Source organism: Cryptomeria japonica, chromosome 10 (genome assembly GCF_030272615.1).
Source record: "Cryptomeria japonica chromosome 10, Sugi_1.0, whole genome shotgun sequence".
Classification (NCBI taxonomy): Eukaryota; Viridiplantae; Streptophyta; class Pinopsida; order Cupressales; family Cupressaceae; genus Cryptomeria; species Cryptomeria japonica.
In genome coordinates, this window is record NC_081414.1 from 600,661,170 (window position 1) to 600,682,380 (window position 21,211).

A 21,211-nucleotide genomic window follows, 5' to 3' on the forward strand; every position below is an offset into this window, starting at 1 on the left:
AGTGATTTGAAATTTCCAAATAAAATTTTGAAAAACACGAAATTAGACTACATAACAACTAGCAAACAAAGTTTATGCAGGTTTTCTATGTACAAAATAGCGTGCGATAAGCTGACAGGGTTAATGGGGGCGATTTAGAAACCCTACGGGAACGGGATCCTTCGAAACAGGGGAAAGGAAACTGCAAATACGAAAACGGAAACGTGAAATGCTACGTAGAGAGCAGAAAATGCCCGGATTAAATGGTTCGGTCACCTGAACAATCAACGCTTAATGTGCCGTTTAAACCCGGCCAAATTTAGGAGTAACTCCGCATTTAAATTCTTAAATGAAAGAATAAAAAAATACATTATTGAGGAATATAATTCTGATTGAATATGAGGAGAAAAATTGTATTTTACACAGCGCAATCACAAATGCCGGCCTCATGATTTTAAACACATTTTCCTCGTTCATTCCAATGCGATCACATTCTGAATATTGCAAGTGGAGGAGTCATGTCAATTGGACAAAGCACGTGGGAACATGTGGCACCCGCCCACTATCTCCGCCTCCTCGAAAGTTGTTTGCGGATAAGAACAAATCATCCTTTGCTCTCGCTTTCGCATTTACAAAGCAAACAATTTCAGATTCCTTTTACTTCGATGACGTCGCGTAGGGAATGACTCTGCTAAGTCTGCACGCATACACACCACAAATTCATCAAAATTCACCATTGAAATGCTCTGTTTTTCAAATCTACATCACAAACCAAGCAAAAAACTCAACATACCTTTCCTTCCGTTTCTGCAGAAATCGTTGAAGGGATAACCTCTTAGCCATCGGAAGATCTGCATAACAAAATTAATACTTCGTTAATATAACGTGTAGTTGTTTTTCACATTCTAAATTGTAACAAATTTTGAGTGGATAACTTACTGGCATTTGGTGTTTTGACAGCGTGGCTTTGCTTTCCCCCTTGTGTGGATTCTTCTGAATTTGAAACACTTTGCGTCGGATAATTGTACAAAATCGATAGTTGGGCGGACGATGGATTGGTTGGAACAGCTTCAGAAATTTCAATTTGTGTATCCAACAAAACCGATTGGCTCTTGTCCTGTTTACTGTTGGATTGAAACCCTAGAGGATGCAGGGGAAACAGATCTAGAGTCTTAATTCCTTCACAAGCCCCTATCTGACCTTCTCTGTGAAACTTTTCTGGATCGCTCGGACATCCGTGTGAGAGCCCTTGTTGCAGCATGAAGGGTTTTATCTTTCCCAGGTATGACGGCGTTGCTGCATACATTAAAGGCCAAACAACATTAATGAAGGAATTCTTTAGAAATTGTGTCAAATAAAATCGGTACATTGAACAAAGAAAACTTACATCGACTGTGCACAAGTTGTTGGTGGTGGCAATCCATGGCGGAATCCAATTGGGGGCTACCCTTCTCATCACTTCCGATTCCCAAGAAATCGATGGTGAACATCTGAGGTTGAGACATCTCAAACCAAAACAAAGGGCAAATTCGATGGAATTGAATGAATAGATGGTATGATGATACGATATTATGAGGAATGGTATTTAAAGCAAAGGCTGTGTGATTTGGCAGAACAAAAACGAGCCCTAGTTTGCAAAACGAAAAAAAGTGCACATGCCGAGAAATAGAAGACACGGTTGGTTTTACAACAATGCTGTCACCGACTTATTATCAATCCACGTGGTCGACTAACCAAGTAATAATTGAGCGTAGGGTTCAGAGTGGAGAAGAAAGTGTCTTTCTAAAGCGAGACATTTGCGTGTCTTAAAAACACGTTTTATATAAAACTAGTAAAGGTCGGTAGTATTTGCATCTATTGCCGTGCAATGGTTAGAGGAAAAAGATATATTAGTATTAATTTATTATTGTTTTTTAATGGGCGTATAGAAGAAATTTATTTAAAAAGGTGTAAGGAAGATACTTTATTAGAGGTTTTATTTGGTTAGGATTAGGGGTAGTGAGGTGTAGGATTGTGAGAGACACCCCAACGCCAGCAAATATCAAATATAGTTTGTCCATCTTTTCCTTCAAAATATGGATGTCCTCTTCCAAGCAACAACTTCAACTCTTTCTACGATTGAGATGTCTGTCAACATCAATTCGAGGATACAATAATAATAATTTATATATGAATGTATTATATAATTAAAAAATATATATATAAGGAAAATAATTTGTATAAAATGAGAATTTGTAAAATTTATGTATAGTCAGTAAATTTGAAGAAGATTATAAAACTTGTTGTTTAAACCAATAGGATAAGTTTGTGTGATTATTAAAAAAAAAAAAAATTACATCTAATCGAATAAATCTGTCTCAATTTTTACTTCACATATCAAATAATGTTGTTATTTACTTACTGAAATTTCTATTATAAATAATTAAATTAGATAATATTTTATTATTTATATCTATAATAAATAATTAAATTAGATAATATTTTAGTATTTATACCTATTATAAATAATTGAATTAGATAATATTTTAGTATTTATACCTATATTTATTTCTATTATTTAATTTAAAAATAAAAATATTTTCCTCCAAATTTTTATGATTGTAACAAATGACTAATTTTTATAAATGTAATCTTAGTCTTTTATCTAAAAAAATTAAATCTAAACGTTCCATTTTCAATTTGATTTTAACAAATTATACACATTTATTCTCTACCTTAGTTCTAATCAAATCCTGATCATCTATCTTAAAATTATAAATTATTACATCTTCCTATTTATATCAATGAGTCATATCTAATGGGTAGGTGATGTGGGATATTTGAAGTGATTGTTTCAACAACCACATTGTATTCATCAATAAATTCCACTTCCAACAATAGGTTTCATGTTTAGTATAATATTTAATTTTATTATTTTAACTCTATTTTCTTCTTAATCTTGAAGTGAGCATTAGAATTCATTTTTTGTTTTACATTTTATTTCTCTGTGTTAACAGAGTTTTAACTTGTGTTCAGAACTCCTTTACATTCTACACTTGTATCTATATACAACACTTATATTTTTTTCTCTTAACCAAATTCATGACACCCTATTAAGTATATAGTTCTTAAGTGATGAAAATGTTTGTATCATAAAAAAATGAGGAAATGTGAAGAATTATGGACACTAAATTAAGCATTCTCAATATTGTTAGGATTAAGGTGATTTGTGGACACAAATATTTAATTAAGATTAAAATGTTTGTATCATAAAAAAAATGACGAAATATGAAGAATTATAGACACTAAATTAAGCATTCTCACTATTCTTAGGATTAATGTGATTTGGGGACACAAATATTTAATTAATATTTTTTCCACAAACCAATGTCAAAATGGGATGGTAAAAGACAAGTGAAGAGGACAAATGAATGACTATTAAAAATATATCGATTTTATGACATTTAAGAAATATTAATTTTAACATTAATTATATTTTAATTTAACCAAATTAATATACAATAATATTTAAAACATTCAATAACAATTAATTCATATGTAATTTTACAGAAATGATTTAGAACATATTTCAAAATTCTAATTACTTTCAATAGAGATAACTCACTTGGACAATTTTGTTCATTTCACTTTGACGAGGTTGCATACGGAATCACTCTGTTCACTCTGCACACACGCCACGCAAATTCCTCAAAATTCACCATTAAATTACACTGTTTTTTTTAATACACGTAACAAATCAAGCACACACCTGTACTTCCGTTTCTGCAGAAACTGTTGAAGGGATAACCTCTTAGCCATCGGAAGATCTACATTTATAACCAAGTTAATCCGTGATTAATGTACACTATATAATTGTTTCCATTCTGCACTGTCACAAATTTGAGCGGAGGACTTTCTGGAATTTAATGTCTCAACAGTGTGGCTTTACTTTCCCCTTTCTGTGGATTCTTCTGAATTTGAAACATTTTTCTTTGGATAATTTGAAGGCACAGCAGCGGCCAGCATCATTATAACCTCTGCCTGTGGATGAATCAGACTATGAGCTCAATCTTGAAACGAAAATCAAACTCCATATGATTTCAAGGCTGAGAAAACAACTTACTTTTTCAGAAGAAAGGTTACGATAAACTTTCACTGCTCCTTTGTAGAGACGATGGATTGGTTTTAGCAGATTCAGAAATTTCAATTTCGAAGCCGATTGGCTCTTGTTGGATCTTCACCCTAGAGGAGGCTGCGGAAACAGATCCATGGTCTTAATTTCTTCAGAAACAGATTCAATCAGCTCCCCTTTGAAAAATGTCTGAATCGCTTAAACATCCGTGTGAAAAAACCTGTATGAGCCTATGGGGTTGTTGGGGGCAATCCAATTTGGGATGGGGACTACCATTGTTATCACTTCCGATTCCCAAGAAATCGATGGCGGACAGCTGAGGTTGAGACATCTCTTGGGAAATCAGGGGTCAAATTTGATGGAATTGAATAAGATGGTATGGTATGATGAATTGAGGAATGATATTTAAAGGAGTAAGAAAGCAATCATTTGGAAGCCCAAAACATGGGGCTAAACAAACAAGCCGCAGTTTGTAAAGCCGAAATGCACGTGACAAGATGTCGGCTTTAGGTAGGTCCGTTTCACATCAAGCTTGTCACCTTCCACGTGGATTTTTAACTAATGATCCTTGTCACCAACTTATTATCCACCCACGTGGAGGATTAACCAATGATTCTTTCACAATAGTTGGGGAGAGGGTCTTATATATGTTCACCCTAACTTTTCGTTTTTCAAAATCTTATGTGGACATTTCAAAATTTTCTCAATTTTATATAGCAGCTTACTTGTCAAGCCCCCTAGTTAAAATATTTGTTGCAAGTCCATATGGACAAATATGATGCCACATCAACATGCATCTTTGTGAAGGTGTCCAAAATGGTCCCAATTTGTTATAAGACCCATATGTGTGCACTATGTCGTGTTTACTTGTGCTGATGTGACATCACATGATTGGTTATTTTTTAATTTTAGAGGTACTTTTATGGGGATAAGCATTGGCATGACAATTTTAGTGCACCACTATTGGTCTCATTTTGTCCAAGTACCATAGCATGGACGCGTCTATTCTGGCTCCAAAACGACAGTACGGATTGACTAACACGCGTGTTAGTCGCGCGTTTTACACCGTCAATTTTGCAATTAATGGTTGCGATTGACTAATCTGTTGTTAACACGCTGTACGAAAGGTTCGTTTTGGAGCCAGAATAGATGCAGCCCCATAGCATGTATTGGTAGGACGCGTCTATTCTAGCTCCAAAACGGCGGTATGGATTGACTAACACGTGTGTTAGTCGCGCACCATCGATTTTGCAATAAACGACTGCAATTGACTAACATGTCACTATCACGCTGTATGAAAGGTCTATTTTGGAACCAGAATAGCTTCGGGCCGTATTGGTACCCCTATCACCTATTGGTCCCTCTCCCCTCAATGTGGGAAATGATTCATTAACCATCCACTCTAATTTCATACACATATTAAGTTTTTTTAATTGGAATAATGTGGGATAAAAAAAAATACAAGAGAAGGCAGTAAAAAGACTGCCATCAGTAGCAATAGACGACAATCAAAACAACAACAATAACAAATGAATAGTAACAAGAAAATTGTCTCAACACAAAATGTGAATCAAAACATTATAAAATTCATCTACCCAAGTATAAACAAAATGTGCTATTAATAAGATGTCACCATCTAATGTTCATAATTAAGAAACTTGGAAAGATTTCAAATTTTTGGGCACATCAAAAGAATGATCATTTTAAATTTCTTCACTAAGCTTATGATGCCATACATAATGTAAGATAAGGCAATAAAGAAATAATCAAGTGTACATGCAAAACTAATGAATTAGATCATCAAGGCATAAGTTATAATTATGTTGGTAAGAGTGTATCAAATATTAGCATAGGTATTCATAGAATCAACATGAGATGTAGAAGAATGATTTTCACTATATTAATCATTGTGTTTGAGAGAAGATAATTGATTTTGAGCATAATATAAAGACATAAGACCATAATAACATGCAAAGAATATATCATCTCTAGCTATATGCCATGTAAAGGTGAATCATATATTAGATCCGTCCTTAGTGTATACTAAACATTTTCACAAGGTAGAGGATCATCATGAAATATATGTATAAAGAAAAGAAGTCAATATATAATATAGAGGACAGCTCAACTCAATGACAAGACAGTAAAAAAAACTGTGATAGTATAAAAATTCAAAAGGACATCAATACTAGATGTGTTGTGTGATATAAATGATAAAAAATATTTTAAAATCTAAAACATATTTATGCAAATCAACCAAGGAACAAGTGCTAAAAGGTGCCATGTAATGATAAGATATCCTAGGTTAGAGGGTGGGAAAAAGAGTTAAATTGTTCTAAATATCCAAACCCTAGTTGAAATTAATAAATATTTGAGTTAGAAACATAATAAATATTAGATTTGATTATAAAATAAAAGTTATAGTAGGTATTAAACTTACAATGTTTAAGAAACTTGCATAGGAAAGATAGGTTGTGTAGGATCATCAAGTTCACAAAAAATGTAAATTAGATCAAGGTAACAATTGCACCTATAAAGATGCTTTGATAATTTGCAAAGTCCAATATTATGTTGTCTCTAATTCACCTCTACTTTTTTTGTTATTTTGAACTTTCATTTTTTTAAATACCTTTGGAGATTCCCCATTATGTATCAAGAGGACATGTTCTCCTAGGTCAACCCATAATAAACTTAGGTAGGAGATCAAAGACATAAAATTCCATCAATGTAAATTCTCCTAGGAATGAATGCGCAAATCTAGATTCAATTTTTTGCACCAAATTAAAATGTTCCTTCCCTAGATGTAATTTATTTGGATCAAAGGGAAAAATTGAAAAGTAGCTAAAAATTCACAACTTTATATAATATGAAGATGAAAATCTAAGCTATATAATCCAAATGCACATTCATAGGAACACAAAACTGTGATGAAAATACACTATTGAATTGGAGAACGTGTTCACAAAGATGTTGGTTTATTCTTATCTATCTAAGATTATACAACATACTAAAGTGAACTATTATAAATGTATATTCTTGTAATGTTGAGGGATATAGAGAATCCATGTATATATAAGTGTGCACTAAGGAACGTATAATGATATTTTTCTAATACATGCACTAAGGAACGTATAATAGGAGATTTTTTTTCTCCTCATTTGTGCATGTCAATTCTAGAGATTTTAGAGAGAGGAGTAGGTGCTTGAGTTATCGTTGCAGAGTTATGGCAGGCATTAGATATGGCAGGCATTAGATGTGACAAGCATTAGATAAAGAAAGTCTAGACATTCGTGTAGCCAAGGGGGGCAGGATCAACAATGAGTACCCTATCTTGTTTTGTCATTTAGTGTGATTTTTTTGGTGTTTTTAGTAGGAGGTAGATTTTAGGCAACTGTGGTGCAGTGCACTTATATGCATAAGTGTTGCAATTATGGTTTGTTTACTGCAATTGCTAAATTATTACTCCACAATATAATCATGTCACAAATGACTGTTGACTGTGATTTACCACATTCATAGTGATGGATTGCCACATTTTTTTACGATTGCACCACATATTTTTTTAAGTGCATCACATTTGTGCAATGTTTAACACATAAATGTAATTGCACCACATTTGTGTTAGGAGCTCTTAAAATAGTGTCAATTGTGTAATCCTCTAGTCAATGGGTCAATTAGATCCAAATAAAGTTTGTAACTTGACTTAGGGTGTTAACTGATAATCAAATTGAGCTCCTAGTGCTATATAACCATAAGAGTAGGCCAAAATGTTTGGCCTTGCAACACTGGTTAGATGGGTTCAATTGAGAGATTTTACATGACATTGGTCTTTATCACATATGTTTCATGCTCAAGATTATGGAAAACTAAGGTTTAATCATAGCCCTTATAGAGTGTTGGTATTAAGAGACTAGCTCATTCCATCTTCCTACTAGAGAGGTGTCAATTACCCTTAAGGATGTTTGGCAAATCCTTTGCGTCCCTATCCATGGTGGGAGGGCCATCTATGAGTGATCAACTTGTGTAGCAACCTTATTCATACTTTTTGAATGTAAGAGGATTTCTCTTGGTATTGAGGACTATGAGATTTGATGGAGCACTATGGTGGACCAGTATGATAGGTTGATCATTGTTAGTAGTGTTATTATGGTAGGTGTATTAGTTCCTGATGGGCATGGTCATAGATTTCTAGTTGTCTAGGGGTGGGTGCTAGAGGGTATGATTCTTCAAGGTATAATTTATTCTTGGGGCTTGTGTATACTTGCAATGTTATACTATTAGTTGCACTCAACTGCCTATAGAGGATCCCAATAGATAGAGTGTGGTGTGATGTTGTTAGAGTTGTGGTGTCGTGTATTGGTCAGTGGTGGATAGACGCATTAAGCTTGGATTGCCTTATCTGTATTGATATACTACTGTAGTGACATAGAGATGAGTAGGAAAGACATTATATTGGCATCATGAGCTTTATTTAGAGACTATACAAGATTTGCCCCGAATGGGAGTATGATGTAAAGCACCTTCCCTATTGCAAGCAATAGATATATCTCATTGGTAGGACAATATCCTCATAGAGGATCATTGATAATTAGTTGTCAAATTACATCCTTTAACAATTTAGAGAAAAGTAGGTTAATGTGTGCAAGAAGTTGAGTTTGGACACTTTTTGGCCAAAAAGTGGAAGTGTTTTCCTTGATTTTCAGAATTTTCCACATTTGACATAAAAATTTGAAACACTTATATATTGAATCTTGGAAAAAGTTAGGAAAATGAAATGCAGCACTCAGAGTCTAGTTTCCAAATATGTAATTTATTGTAATACCCATATAATATAAATTCACTTTCAAAAGGGATTTCTAAAAACCACTATTTAAAAATGTCTGTTTCGGGACCATACCATGCATGTGTACAACCACCACTTTTTGAACTAAATATAAGTTTTTTTAAAGACTCTTGAAAAAATATCCATAAGGCACTGAAGATTGATGAGGATATTTTTTTTGTAATTTTTTTGAATATATATTTTTTTATTAATTTTTTATAGGCCCCAATTGTTGTTTTAAGAACCCCTCATATATAACCACCATAATTAGACCTAAGTTTATCATTTTTTGATAATTATTTTTTATTTTAAAAATAATTCTATATCAATTGATGTCATTGAATTTAAAAAAAAAAACATAAAGAAAAAAAGTTATTAAATAAATAAGAAAACTTGATATTTCAAGTTAATGGACCAGATTTAGTTCAAATTAAATAAAAAATAGAAAAAATAATCAAATCTTTAAAAAAAAATTGCATTATTGGAATCTACACACTGTAGTCTCTAATAAGTTTTACTTTTGTTTAGAAATTTTATAAACAAGGGCATCAAACATATGCTAGAAGTTAGTATTTTCCCATTGACATGGTCCAATTTTGTACTTACAAGTTCAAGGCTTAGATTTGGGCATTCCAGGATTTTCTTGACCCGAATCCTAAGACATGGGGTAGGGTGGATTTTAAAATTTTAAATAATGGTGCATTGTTCTAGAATTCCTCCCCGTTATTTAAAGTACAAAAATGAGTTTGTAGGATTTTTTTCTTTTAAAATACTTTTACAAAATGGGGCCTCATTTTTAAATAATGAGGTCCTGTTATTTAAAAATAATATATCCTCATTTTGTAAATATTGGGGCCTCATTTTGTGAATTTTTGGCTTAGACAACCGAATAGTAACAAGTGCCCATTTTCTAAAAAATGGGTCCCCATTTTTAGTGACATTTTTTCTCACAAGAAAACCTCCCCTACATTTGGTACTCATCTTCTTGCTCTTGTTGTGGTTCCAATGGCTACAACTTATTTTTCTTGAAAATCATGAGAGGTCAATATTTGAGGGCCCGTCATCAACCCTCAACTGGCATATGTTGAGTTTGAAAGTATGGGACCAATGTAGTGGGTTGCATGTGCAGATCTTCTTGATTTAGTGACTAATCCTTAGTATGATACATGGTTTTCTACTCATAGGATGATTCCATTAACAAATCCGACTTTATCCCTATTCCTTTTGAATTGGGTAGGACACAACAATAGGTGAGGCTTGGTGGTAGGGGTCAAGTTTGAGGCAGGGACAGAGGTAGATGTAGAGGGAGAGGGAGAGGGAGATGGGATCATGTAGATGTTGGAGGCAGGGGAGATGGAGTAGGATTGTGGTATTATCCCTATTCCTTATTTTTTTGAAGTTCTTGTAGTTGAGGATGTGCATGTGGAAGAGCAGGAGATATTTGAGGAGTGGGGATTGGAGGAGGAGATTTTTTATGATAAAAACTCAAATGATTCTATCTCTAAGGATGATGTCTCTAGCGATGATGAGCCAATGTAGGATGTAGCCATCAAGGAGGATGTGGAGGATATCCCATATCCTAAAGTTACTAGGGTCTTGATCATGACGCATAGAGGTTAGATTGTAGAGCTAGAGGCACAAGTGATTATATTGGAGGTTGAGAGTGAAACTTTGAAAGAAGCACATGACACAATAATGATTAGAGTACAAAGGACAAATGAGGCCACTCAAAGAGTCATTGCATATGTATAGGATTCTATTGCTCGATAGATGACTTCTTGAACATTAGAGGCTAGGAAGGAGATTAGGTATTGGTGGACACTCTATGAGAGTGTCATACTAGTAGATAAGAGGGCACCTAACTACAAGACTACTTATTCACAAACTTTGTCGCAGTCCACGATATAGCCAACAACGAGGGAATTATGGGCTCATTGAGGCCACCTAGGCCACCTTCTACAAGATAGGGCGAGGCATGTACTTTGACTAGTAGATAGGCTAGGCTTAGTGGTTCAGAGGGTTGTGGGAGCACTAGTTAATGTTATACATAGACACATTTATTTTTTATTGATCCTATGAGCTCCACTTTTGATAGATATTACAATTTTATGATCTGACAATATTTTGAGATATATATGATATGCATTGTTTTTATGAGGACTATATGATATCTTTATGGTTCTATATGCATGTTATTTTTCTATGTGATGTGGTGGATAGACTATGATTCTTATGTTGATTCTATGTGAGATATATTTATGATGCGATGATCATATGGAAACTCCTAAGTATATGGATGCATATTTTTCTTTCTATGGATACTTATAATGTGATGAAATTTTGATACTTACATGATTCCAATAGATGCAATATGGTGGTTTACTCTATATTATGTTATGATACATGTTACTTACGAGGATCCTAATGTGATGAGTAAATGATGTATGATTGTATGCATATATTTTTAAATTTCTTCATGAATATTTATGATATGATGATGGTGATTCTTATGTATGATAATCTAATACCTAAATGTTCTATCACGAGTTTAGTGTGTTTATATATGCATGACGACATAACCTATGTTTTTGTGTTTTTCAAATGCATATATATGATGGTTCTATAAAATGCAATGTAATGATATTTTATGTTTATGATAATATATTACTATGATATGCTTATGCTCTAACATTCTTGTAAATGTATGATAAACTTATTTTTGTAAATCAGTGTACAAGACCGAAATGACTAGAGGGACTAATAGATGAAAGGTTATCTAGAAAAATATATTAATAAGAAATGTATAATAGTGAATTGTTGTAGGAAGAAATTTTCTTAATAGTTATATTGTGTTTTTCTTTCACCAACTGTGTGCAATATTACCATCATAGAGCCTTATTATATGGAAAATAGATTTCTTTGCACCAAGGTGTTGATGCTATCCCATTGCATTAACAAATACGACAAAAACAATGAATGTTTCCATCCATTCTAAGAAGTTTGTGTATTAAATTTTGAGGTATATGCGACAATCACAAGAATATTCATCCATGATGTCATGTTTGAAAAGGATCTTTGTCGAATGAACATGTCAACACAGATACCTAGAACACACTTTCCCTAGAACTTTATGAAAAAGTACCACAAAAAAATGAAAACAAGATCATGAGCTATCGTCGCTCCTCTAATCACTTGTGGATACCTCAAGCAGCATAGGAACATGATCTAAGATAAATCAATGAAAGATAACTCACTTGACTAAATGAGTCAACAACCATACAGATCTTTTGCCAATTTTAATTGTTTGTCTTATGAGCATGATGTCTAATTTCATAAATGAAATACCCCATTTGAGACCCATCTATCTATTTTGTAGTGTACCATCCTCTAAATAAGACAAATGATAGTTGATAAAGATTTGTTTTTTTTCTTAGACAATGTGATCGTTTTGATTGCAAAATAGATTGATAGGTTAGTTTGTTGTGTGATTTGTTAAGCTCGATGGTTTGCATGTTTTGTGCTTGTCTTCTCAAACACGTATGTTTTTACTATTTTCATTCTATTTGTCATGGGTAGGAACCGTCAATGAGAACATGTCTAGGTAGGCAGTTTTATGCTAGAAATACTCCTATTTTGCTTCCCAACATGCTCGAATGCTCAAGGCCATATCATAGTTATGTTGTCTCTTAAGTGCCCTAAGTTCAAAAAACTAACTTTCATGGGTTGTTTCTCAAAATCTAGGGCACATATAACTGATCAATTTGAACCTACATGATCACATAAGAACCCTTTACAATAACCTATCTCAAATTTTCAATAATTAAAACCATTTTTCTAGGGCAGCAATTTTTCTATTGATGCAAAAAACATCAAATGCATGCAATGCAAAGTTGCAAGGTAGCCTATTTTTTGTTTTGTTTGTCGTGGAATCTAACTCTCAATTCTAATGAACCTAGGATGACCCTAATGAACCTAGGAAAACTCTAATGAACCAACAAAATACCTAATGAATGTAGAGAAACTAGGTAATAAAATGACAACGAGGATGAAAAGGATAAATATAGACTAACAAGCCTTTATTAAACCATAATGAACCTAGGACAACCCTAATGAATGTAGGACAGTCAAGTAAGGAAATGATAATGAGGATGAAAAGGATAAATATAGACTAAGAAGCCTATACTAAGCCCTTATGAACCTAGGACAACCCTAATGAATGTAGGTTAGCCTAGTAAGGAAATGATAATGAGGATGAAAAGGATAAATATAGGCTAACAAGCCTATATTGAGCCCTAATGAACCTAGGACAACCCTAATGAATGTAGGAAAACCAGGTAAAAAAATGATAATGAGAATGAAAAGGATAAATATAGACTAAGAGGCCTATATTGAGCCTTTATGAATGTAGAGCAACCAAGTAATGAAATTGTAGACACTTAAAAATAATTATTTTAATTATTTTTAATCCCTCGTATAATTAATTAATTAATTATGTTAATTCAAATTCCTCTCAATCCCTTTCTTTATTCTTCTAAAAAATCAAATCCTCACAAATCTTCCTCTTAGCTAATTAATTTCAATTAATTAGTTAACCTACATGATTCCTACAAATCATCTTCTTAATTCATCATTAACCTACTAAATTCTTCTAGAAACTCCCTAAACTCACTTAACATTATTCTTCTAATTTTTTATTCCCTCCACTCATTCTCTCTCCTAGTCAAATTCTCCTACAAATATTAATCCCACCTAACATTTCCTCTAATCCCTCTCCTAATGAGTCGTTAATGGTTAATCATCATGATTAGCCACAAAGCCAACTCTTTGTCTTTTTCATCCAACCACTAGCTTTAAATGCTCTTTTCTTAGGTGAATGTAAGATTTTCAAAATCACACATTCCTCTAGGCATCCCCTCTCCCAAGGAATTTTTAATTCCTTTTTATTCCTCCAATCCCCATGATATCCTTTTTTGGAGAATTTTTAATTCCTCCAATGCATCTTGTGGAGTGTGGAGATACGAAATGCCTTTATGGCATATTTCTTGGTCTCCACACCCTCTCTTGGACCTTGTGTGAGCTCACAAGTAAATCTTAGCCCTTCATCTCGAATTCATCCTAGCCATTCATTTTCCTCTCCTCTTCCTATAAAATAGGGCTCCATCCCTTCATTCAAAACATCTTGAAATCCAGTAAGTTTATGCTGCCCTTTTGAGCCCAGGAAATCATCTTGGCAACTTGATCATCTCATCCTTATCATTTTTCAAATCTATTCCATTTGTGCACAACATTGGAGAGTCATCCACATCCAACAATCAAAGGAGCACATCAAGTGGAGCATTATCAAGGGGCGCCTTCACTTCATCAAGCTCAATCCGAAGGAGAAGGTAAAATAGCAAGGTGAAATGGTCTTTTAATGATATTTTAGCATTCTGCATGTTTATTTCGTTATGTTTTGATCATTTGACCTTCAAATCTGTTTTTCCCTCTTCATTTTGGCATGCCCGGTGGGACCCACGTCCCTAAGAACTAATGTTTTTTTTTAGGTTTTAGTGAGTTGTGAGATGCAGGTTCTAGAATAGCGTGACTGCAAAAAAAAAAAATCTTTTTTGCAAGTTCCAGAATAGCGGCTCTGTATTTCGACGCAACAACTTCTTTTCTGTTCCTGTTGCATTTTTATTTCTGTTCTTTTTCTGTTTCTGTTTTAGTTTTAGCACGATAGCTCTGCGATTAGCGCGAGCGTTTTTTGTGGGAATTTGAATTCCTGTTATCCGATCTGTTATTTGCTCTGTTATCTGCTCTGTTTAATTATAATCTGTATGAAAGTAGGAGAGTATGCTCTTGTCTATATAGACAATCAGAAATCCAGACCTTTCACTTTTCTATTCTGTTTAGCACGACTGTATGCTCTGACTGTAGAAAAGTGTGAAAATAGGAGAGTATGCTCTTGTCTATCTAGACAATCAAAAATCCAGACCTTTGACACTTTTCTATCTATTTAATGCTACTGTTTGCTCTGTTAATCTGTCTGAAATTTTTAGGTGCTAACTGTAGTTTGCATTTCTTTCTTTTTTTTTCCGTTATCTGCTCTGTTTAAAGATAATCTATCTGACCATAGGAAAGTGTGAAAGTAGGAGATTATGCTCTTGTCTATTTAGACAATCAGAAATTCGGACCTTTGACATTTTTTTTTCTGTTAAATTTAGGGTTTCTGCTCTGTTAAATCTAGGGTGTCTGCTCTATTAAATCTAAGGTTTCTATTTTTTCACCATATCTTCTTTATCTCAACTCCATTTTCCTCCAAACTTCACTAGATTCTTCGCATTGCCATTTTTCACATTTCCTTCCTTGGAGGCCTTATCCCAAAAATCCACTTTTTGAAGCCCAAAATCCCATATTTCTCTATTTTTAGGGTTTGTCATAACTCCTTCCCTTTTTATCCAATCACCTCCAAATTTTTCTCATATTATCCATCTCCAATTTTGCTTCTTTGTCCCTCTTGGACAAATTTTCCCATTCCTTCATCTCTCCTCCAAAATCCCCATTTTTCGCTTGCCTGTCCCTTGGAAAGCAGCAAAAACCTAGTCAAACCCCATTTACCCATCAAAGCTTTCTTCAAATCCACATTTTTCATTAGTAAAAAAGTTTTTATTCATGTTTTTCAATTCATTCCCAAAAAATAAAAAATAAAAATATTTTTGTCATTTTGTTGTTTTTTTTGCAGGACGCTTGTTGAAGACTCTGTTTTTTGAAACTACTAATCAAGTTGTTTTGCAGGACGCTTTTTGAAGACTCCATTTTTCAAACTACTAATCAAGTGGTTTTGCAGGTTGCTTAGCTGATTCAACCAAATATTGTGCATTTATTTAAATTAGGCACCTAGATATTAATTAAAATGGAATGAACCATTGTCTTATGTGTCTTTAAGAAAAGCGTAAAGATAGGAAAGTATGCTCTCGTCTTACTAGACGATCAGAAATCTAGACCCTCCAACCTTTTCTTATTTGATTGTGTGTTTACCTCTAGCGGGCTTGCCCTCCCAACTTGCTCTTTGAGAAGGTAAGAGGGGAACGACCCAAGTGAGTACACCCAAACCTAGGGTTCCCAACTCACTATAATAAATAGGCCATTGACTACGAAAGGGTTAATGGTTGGAGCTATATGAGAGTTCACTCTCACATTGGGTGCTTAGTAGGATCCAAGAGATCTCAATCATGCTTGCGTGACTACTAAGTTCTTGGTGTTTTGTTGGGCTATAGGCCTCAATTGCGCTTGCACAACTTCGAAGGGTAGCTCCTAACGGGAAGACTTACTAAACACCTTGTTCATAGTGGCCAAAAACCTTCTAGTCATTGGTGCAGGAGATCGGACCTCTAAAGCAGCCCATATTCTTATGGCCCTTAGTAGAGACACAAAGTTCGCCATGAGGAGTTTTCATGGGAATTGATGCTTGGCTGCCCTGAGAAGTGAGTGTCGTGGAGGGGAGCCAGTGGGGTCAAGCATCTAAGTGTCCGCTCTGGGTAAGCATAGATGGGAAACCAATTGGGATTCAATGACTATTGTCCTTGCCAGCCTTAAGAATGTTGTATATGAGCATGAGTGTCTTTGATATAATATACATTTGATCACTGTGTTTGCTTTGTTTGATACATACTTGCCAAGAGTAGACTAAAAACACATCACTATCCCCAACACTTTGCAAAAACACTTGTCAAGACACAAACAATTGTCCAAGTCATTACCCACACCAAGTCCAAAAAAAAAAAAAAAAAAATTGCGTCAAAGCTCTGTCCATCCCATATTTCATAAGCCTAAGAGAGAAGCTAAGAGTCCATCATCTCCATCAACATTCAAGTTTGTCCTTTGAAACACCAACTATCATCCAATTCAGGGTGGTCGTATCCCTTCATACAACTTGCCATTCGAATTGATCCTTCATGTTCATACCAAAGACAACCTAGTCATCAAATTTCTTCTAAACCATCACTACTATACCTCCTCCATCAATCATCCTCAAATTTCCTAAGTCCTTTCATCACATTTTTTCCTAAGTCTTTTCATCACAAATATCGTGTATGGTCACAACTCGATCCCAAAAGAAAAAGATGGTTGAACAACAATATGGCATGCCAGACATTGGTGTCCTATATGAAGATCCCATGCAAGATCATACACAAAGTGGGCAACCTAGCGATCAAGATCAAAGTCAAAATCTTGACATGGTTAACCAAGATGAACTTTGTCTAGAAGTGCAAACTTTCCTAGCGGATTCTTATAACCAAGAGATGATGGAAAAGTTTATTAAACACAATCCTACTGCACTTCTAAAAACTCTCCTTGAACATGGAGCTCAACTTCCGCCTGAATTTAATAGATCCGCTCTCACCCAATAACCACAAGGAGACCTCTCTCCCACACAAAGTGTTGCACCTACTATTCAAACTCAATCAATTGCAGCCCCATCAATCATCTAGGCTCAATCAATGCCACCCGTGGTACCTCCCATTGTGGCCTCCTTCTATTCAACCACAAATTTCTATTCCACAAACTTCCCTTCCTCCCAACAATGTCGCAAATTTTATTCAGGCCGTATTCAATCCCATCACAACAGTTGGCAGACCGCAACCAACTGTCCCTCAAACCCCAATGACATCGGTCATCACATCCCACGTTCCCACCTCCTCATCATATTAATATATTGGTGGTGGTGCACCTTCTTTGGTTCATCCAATTCTTGGGGCAAATACACTTCATCATTATCAAAGCCCACAACAAGACCTCATCAAGGAAATTCAAGACATGAAGAATATCATCAAGGACATGAAACAAAGGACTAATAAAAGGAAAACTTACTCGTTCGAAGAGTTTTGCCCTTGTCCTTATGATTCGTCTATATCAGTTGCACCATATCCCCTGAGATTTGAGATTCCTAAATTCACCAAGTATGAAGGCAAAGGAGACCCCCGCGATCATGTTCAAGAATTCCACATCTTATGCCAGGAAGTCTCCTATAGTGACCTTTATCTTCGCAGACTCTTTCCCAAGAGTCTCATGGGAGACGCCTTGGCATGGTTCTCATCTTTACCATGAGGTTCCATTGTCTCTTTTCCAGACTTGGCAGAAAAATTTGTGGCCCACTATGCATACAACATGGGTAATGATGTTTCTATGATGGACCTATGTAATACAAAACAAAGGCCCGGAGAAACCTTCGCCAATTTCCTACAAAGATGGTGACATCTTATCAAGAAATTCCAGTGGGACATGCCAGAGCAACATCAAATTAAGCTATTCCAAAAGAACTTGGTGCCTGAACTTTCAAGACCTTTAATATCCCAATGCATCAAATCCTTCCAAAAATTGACCGATAAGGGCCTCGCCCTCGAACGTGTCTTGTTGGAAGAAGGAACCTTGAAACATTACCAGAAGTTGACACAAAGTTCTTCCTCTTATTATAACGACAAGCCAAAATTCTGGTCCAAAAACAAAAATGTGGTCAATGATGGTATAACTGATGCAAAGTGGGTCCAAACCATGGCCGCTCCACCAAAATCCACCACCAACAATCATCAATTCAACAACCAAAATCAATCCAGAAAATCTCACAACAATGTCTCAATCCAGGGACGACCACCCCGATCGAATAACAAGACTCCAAGAGATTTCACTCCTCTATCTGAGCCTATTGAAGTGGTGTTTCAAAAACTTGTCCAAGCAGGTGTAGTGGTTTTTCCAATCACTCGCCCATTTGACCCCAATCAACCTAAACCGAGATGGTATAATGAAAATGAATATTGTGAATACCATCGTATCAAGGGACATGATACATGAAAGTGTATGAAACTGAAGATCTACATACAAGATCTCATTGATAGAGGTGAGATTGAAGTAGCAAATGCAAAACCTGGTAATAACAATGACAAACTCAAAACGTACCAGGAATCCTTCCTGAAGCATGATAAAGGAAAAAGCTCATCATCTAATGCAATGGGTTATGACTACACTAATCACATAACCGGTTTTGATTTTTTAGTAGGTCGCATTGAACCTGCAGACAATCATGTCAATGTCATAACCATCCAAGGAGTCAATTCTCCTTCTTCCCAAACCAGACCAAATCCTACTAGGATAGTCATTCAAGGCACCATGCCTTCCACCTCCCATTTCCAGAATGACTGCAATGCAACTACATGTTGAGGAAGAGTCACCATCCAAGGAGTTCCTCCCCCACCAAACCCCCCACCCATGTCTTCTACCTGCCGATATGACCTCCTTGATCAACTTGGGAAGACACCCGCATAGATCTCCATTTTGGAACTTCTCAAGACCTCCCCGATCCATAAAGAAATTTTGGAACAAGCCCTTCTCCAATCACGCGTTCCAGATAACATCAATGTCACCTAATTCCAAGCCCTCATTGGAAACCTTGCTGCCCAACAGCACATTGTATTTAACTCCAAAGATGCTCTTGCAGATGAAGACCATAACAAACCTTTGCACATCGAAGCTCTTATCCACAAGCACAAGGTCAAACGTATCATAATAGACGGTGGATCTGGGCTTAATCTATGTACATACAAATTAATAAAACAATTGGGACTTTCTAAGGATCTGATAGACACATCAGGAAGGATCACAATAAAGGCATATGATGATGCAGAAAGAATTTCAAAGGGCATGGTCACCTTACCTCTTCAAGTGGGCCCCATTACAATTGAAACCCCTTGCCAAGTACTAGATCTTGACCTCCCCGACAACATTCTCCTCGAGAGGCCATGGATTCATTCCTTGTAGGCCGTACCCTCCACCTATCACCAATGCATCAAATTCCCGTATAACAGAAGAGAGATCACTATCAAAGGTGATCCCCAACCTTTTCAATATTGCAAACTATTAGAGGGGAAGCATCTGTATCATTTCCCACTAAATAGATCCTCGCCAATGCCTCCATCTGACACATCAAATGTTGCCTCCACATCATCCCAACCAGATAATCAAATCAAGATCTTGGACAATGGCTATGGAGAATACAAATTGGAGGACGTCTTATTAATAGGCAACCTCCTCTCTCTCCTAAGTCATTTGGCAAACCAAAAGAGATAAAAAAGGACCCAAAATCAGTCATGCAATGCCAAAACACCACCTTCCAGCAATGGGGGCCACCTGATAACAAGAGCCTCGAAGCAGATATCTCTTCATGGCTGTACCGGGAAGAAGATGAAGATCCAACAAGAATATCCAAAGAAATGTACCCAAAAGAATCTGCCATAGTTGAAAAAATGGGTTACAAAGGACACGACCTGGGACCAGAGGAGAAAGGAAGAAAAACACCCATAAATCCTATCTCCTACAGATACAACAGAGGCTTGGGGTACACCCCAGTGCCTAAGATTACTGTCGTTGGTGCCCCTTCTAGTCCTTCTTCAGTTATTGAAAGCGCTGATGAAGAGGAATTCCACAACATGCCTTATGAATATGAGAAAGATATCTTCTTGGACGCTTACATCAATACCATCACCCTCGTAACCCCTCCCACTTCACATGAGCTGCATCTTGTCCATCCTGAACTCATTGACTGGGGCCAACGAGACAAACCCACTTTAGATATCTGCGCTGACGATAATGCTCTCATTGCTCTCCTAACAATGCAAAATATGGAAGATTGTAGCAGAATCGAGGGTATTAAACTACACAAAAAGGGATACTTTGGTAGTCAGGTCAATTCCCTTACCCACAAAAAAGATAATAAAAGAAAAAGATATGATTCCCTAGGTGAAAACCTCCCTGAGGCGCCTTTGGATGAACAAGAAATAAAAACAAAGGGTGTATCTGAAAGTGAAAACCTAGAAAATGCACTTGATGATGAGGGATTTGACCTCCCTACCATTGGTTACCTTCCACAGGACAAATCAAATTTGTTGATAGAAGAAACAGATAGCATCAACATGGGCACCGAGGTCATTTCAAAAAATGTGCTCATTGCCAAATCCCTCACAGAAATCGAGAAAAAAGACTTCATCAACTTCCTGAGAGAGGTAAAAATCAATTTTGCATGGTCCTATTCCGCTATGCCAGGGTTGGACCCTGCCTTGGTGGTTCACAATCTCATCGTCCGCCCAGTTGCAAAACCTGTAAAACAAAAACTGCGCAAAATGCACCCACATATTGCACTCCTGGTCAAGGCGGAACTCCAAAAGTTGTTAGACACATAATTTATCAAACCAATAGATTATGCTGAATGGGTCTCCAACATTGTACCTATCGGCAAACCTACTGGGGGCATCCGCATCTGCATAGATTTC

At 35.8% G+C, this 21,211-nt stretch overlaps 1 protein-coding gene across 1 annotated transcript; it reads right to left on the reverse strand.

Moving 5' to 3' along the window:
- Window positions 1-274: 274 nt before the first annotated feature.
- On the reverse strand, window positions 275-1,592 carry LOC131055915 (uncharacterized). The gene is made up of 4 exons (XM_057990224.2): window positions 1,367-1,592; window positions 919-1,275; window positions 773-830; window positions 275-676 (listed from the first exon to the last, which is right to left on the reverse strand). The coding sequence occupies exons 1-4, from the start codon at window positions 1,482-1,484 to the stop codon at window positions 637-639; spliced, it is 573 nt and encodes a 190-aa protein (XP_057846207.1). The 5' UTR covers window positions 1,485-1,592; the 3' UTR covers window positions 275-636.
- Between the last annotated feature and the right edge of the window lie 19,619 nt (window positions 1,593-21,211).

What these genes read in the sequence shown, in the direction of transcription:
- LOC131055915 (XM_057990224.2), bottom strand. Translation starts at nt 1,484, where the DNA reads ATGTCTCAACCTCAGATGTTCACCATCGATTTCTTGGGAATCGGAAGT. An exon ending in ACAACTTGTGCACAGTCGAT is followed by an intron (nt 1,276 to 1,366) that starts GTAAGTTTTCTT and finishes TAATGTATGCAG; the next exon opens with CAACGCCGTCATACCTGGGA. An exon ending in CTGCAGAAACGGAAGGAAAG is followed by an intron (nt 677 to 772) that starts GTATGTTGAGTT and finishes GTATGCGTGCAG; the next exon opens with ACTTAGCAGAGTCATTCCCT.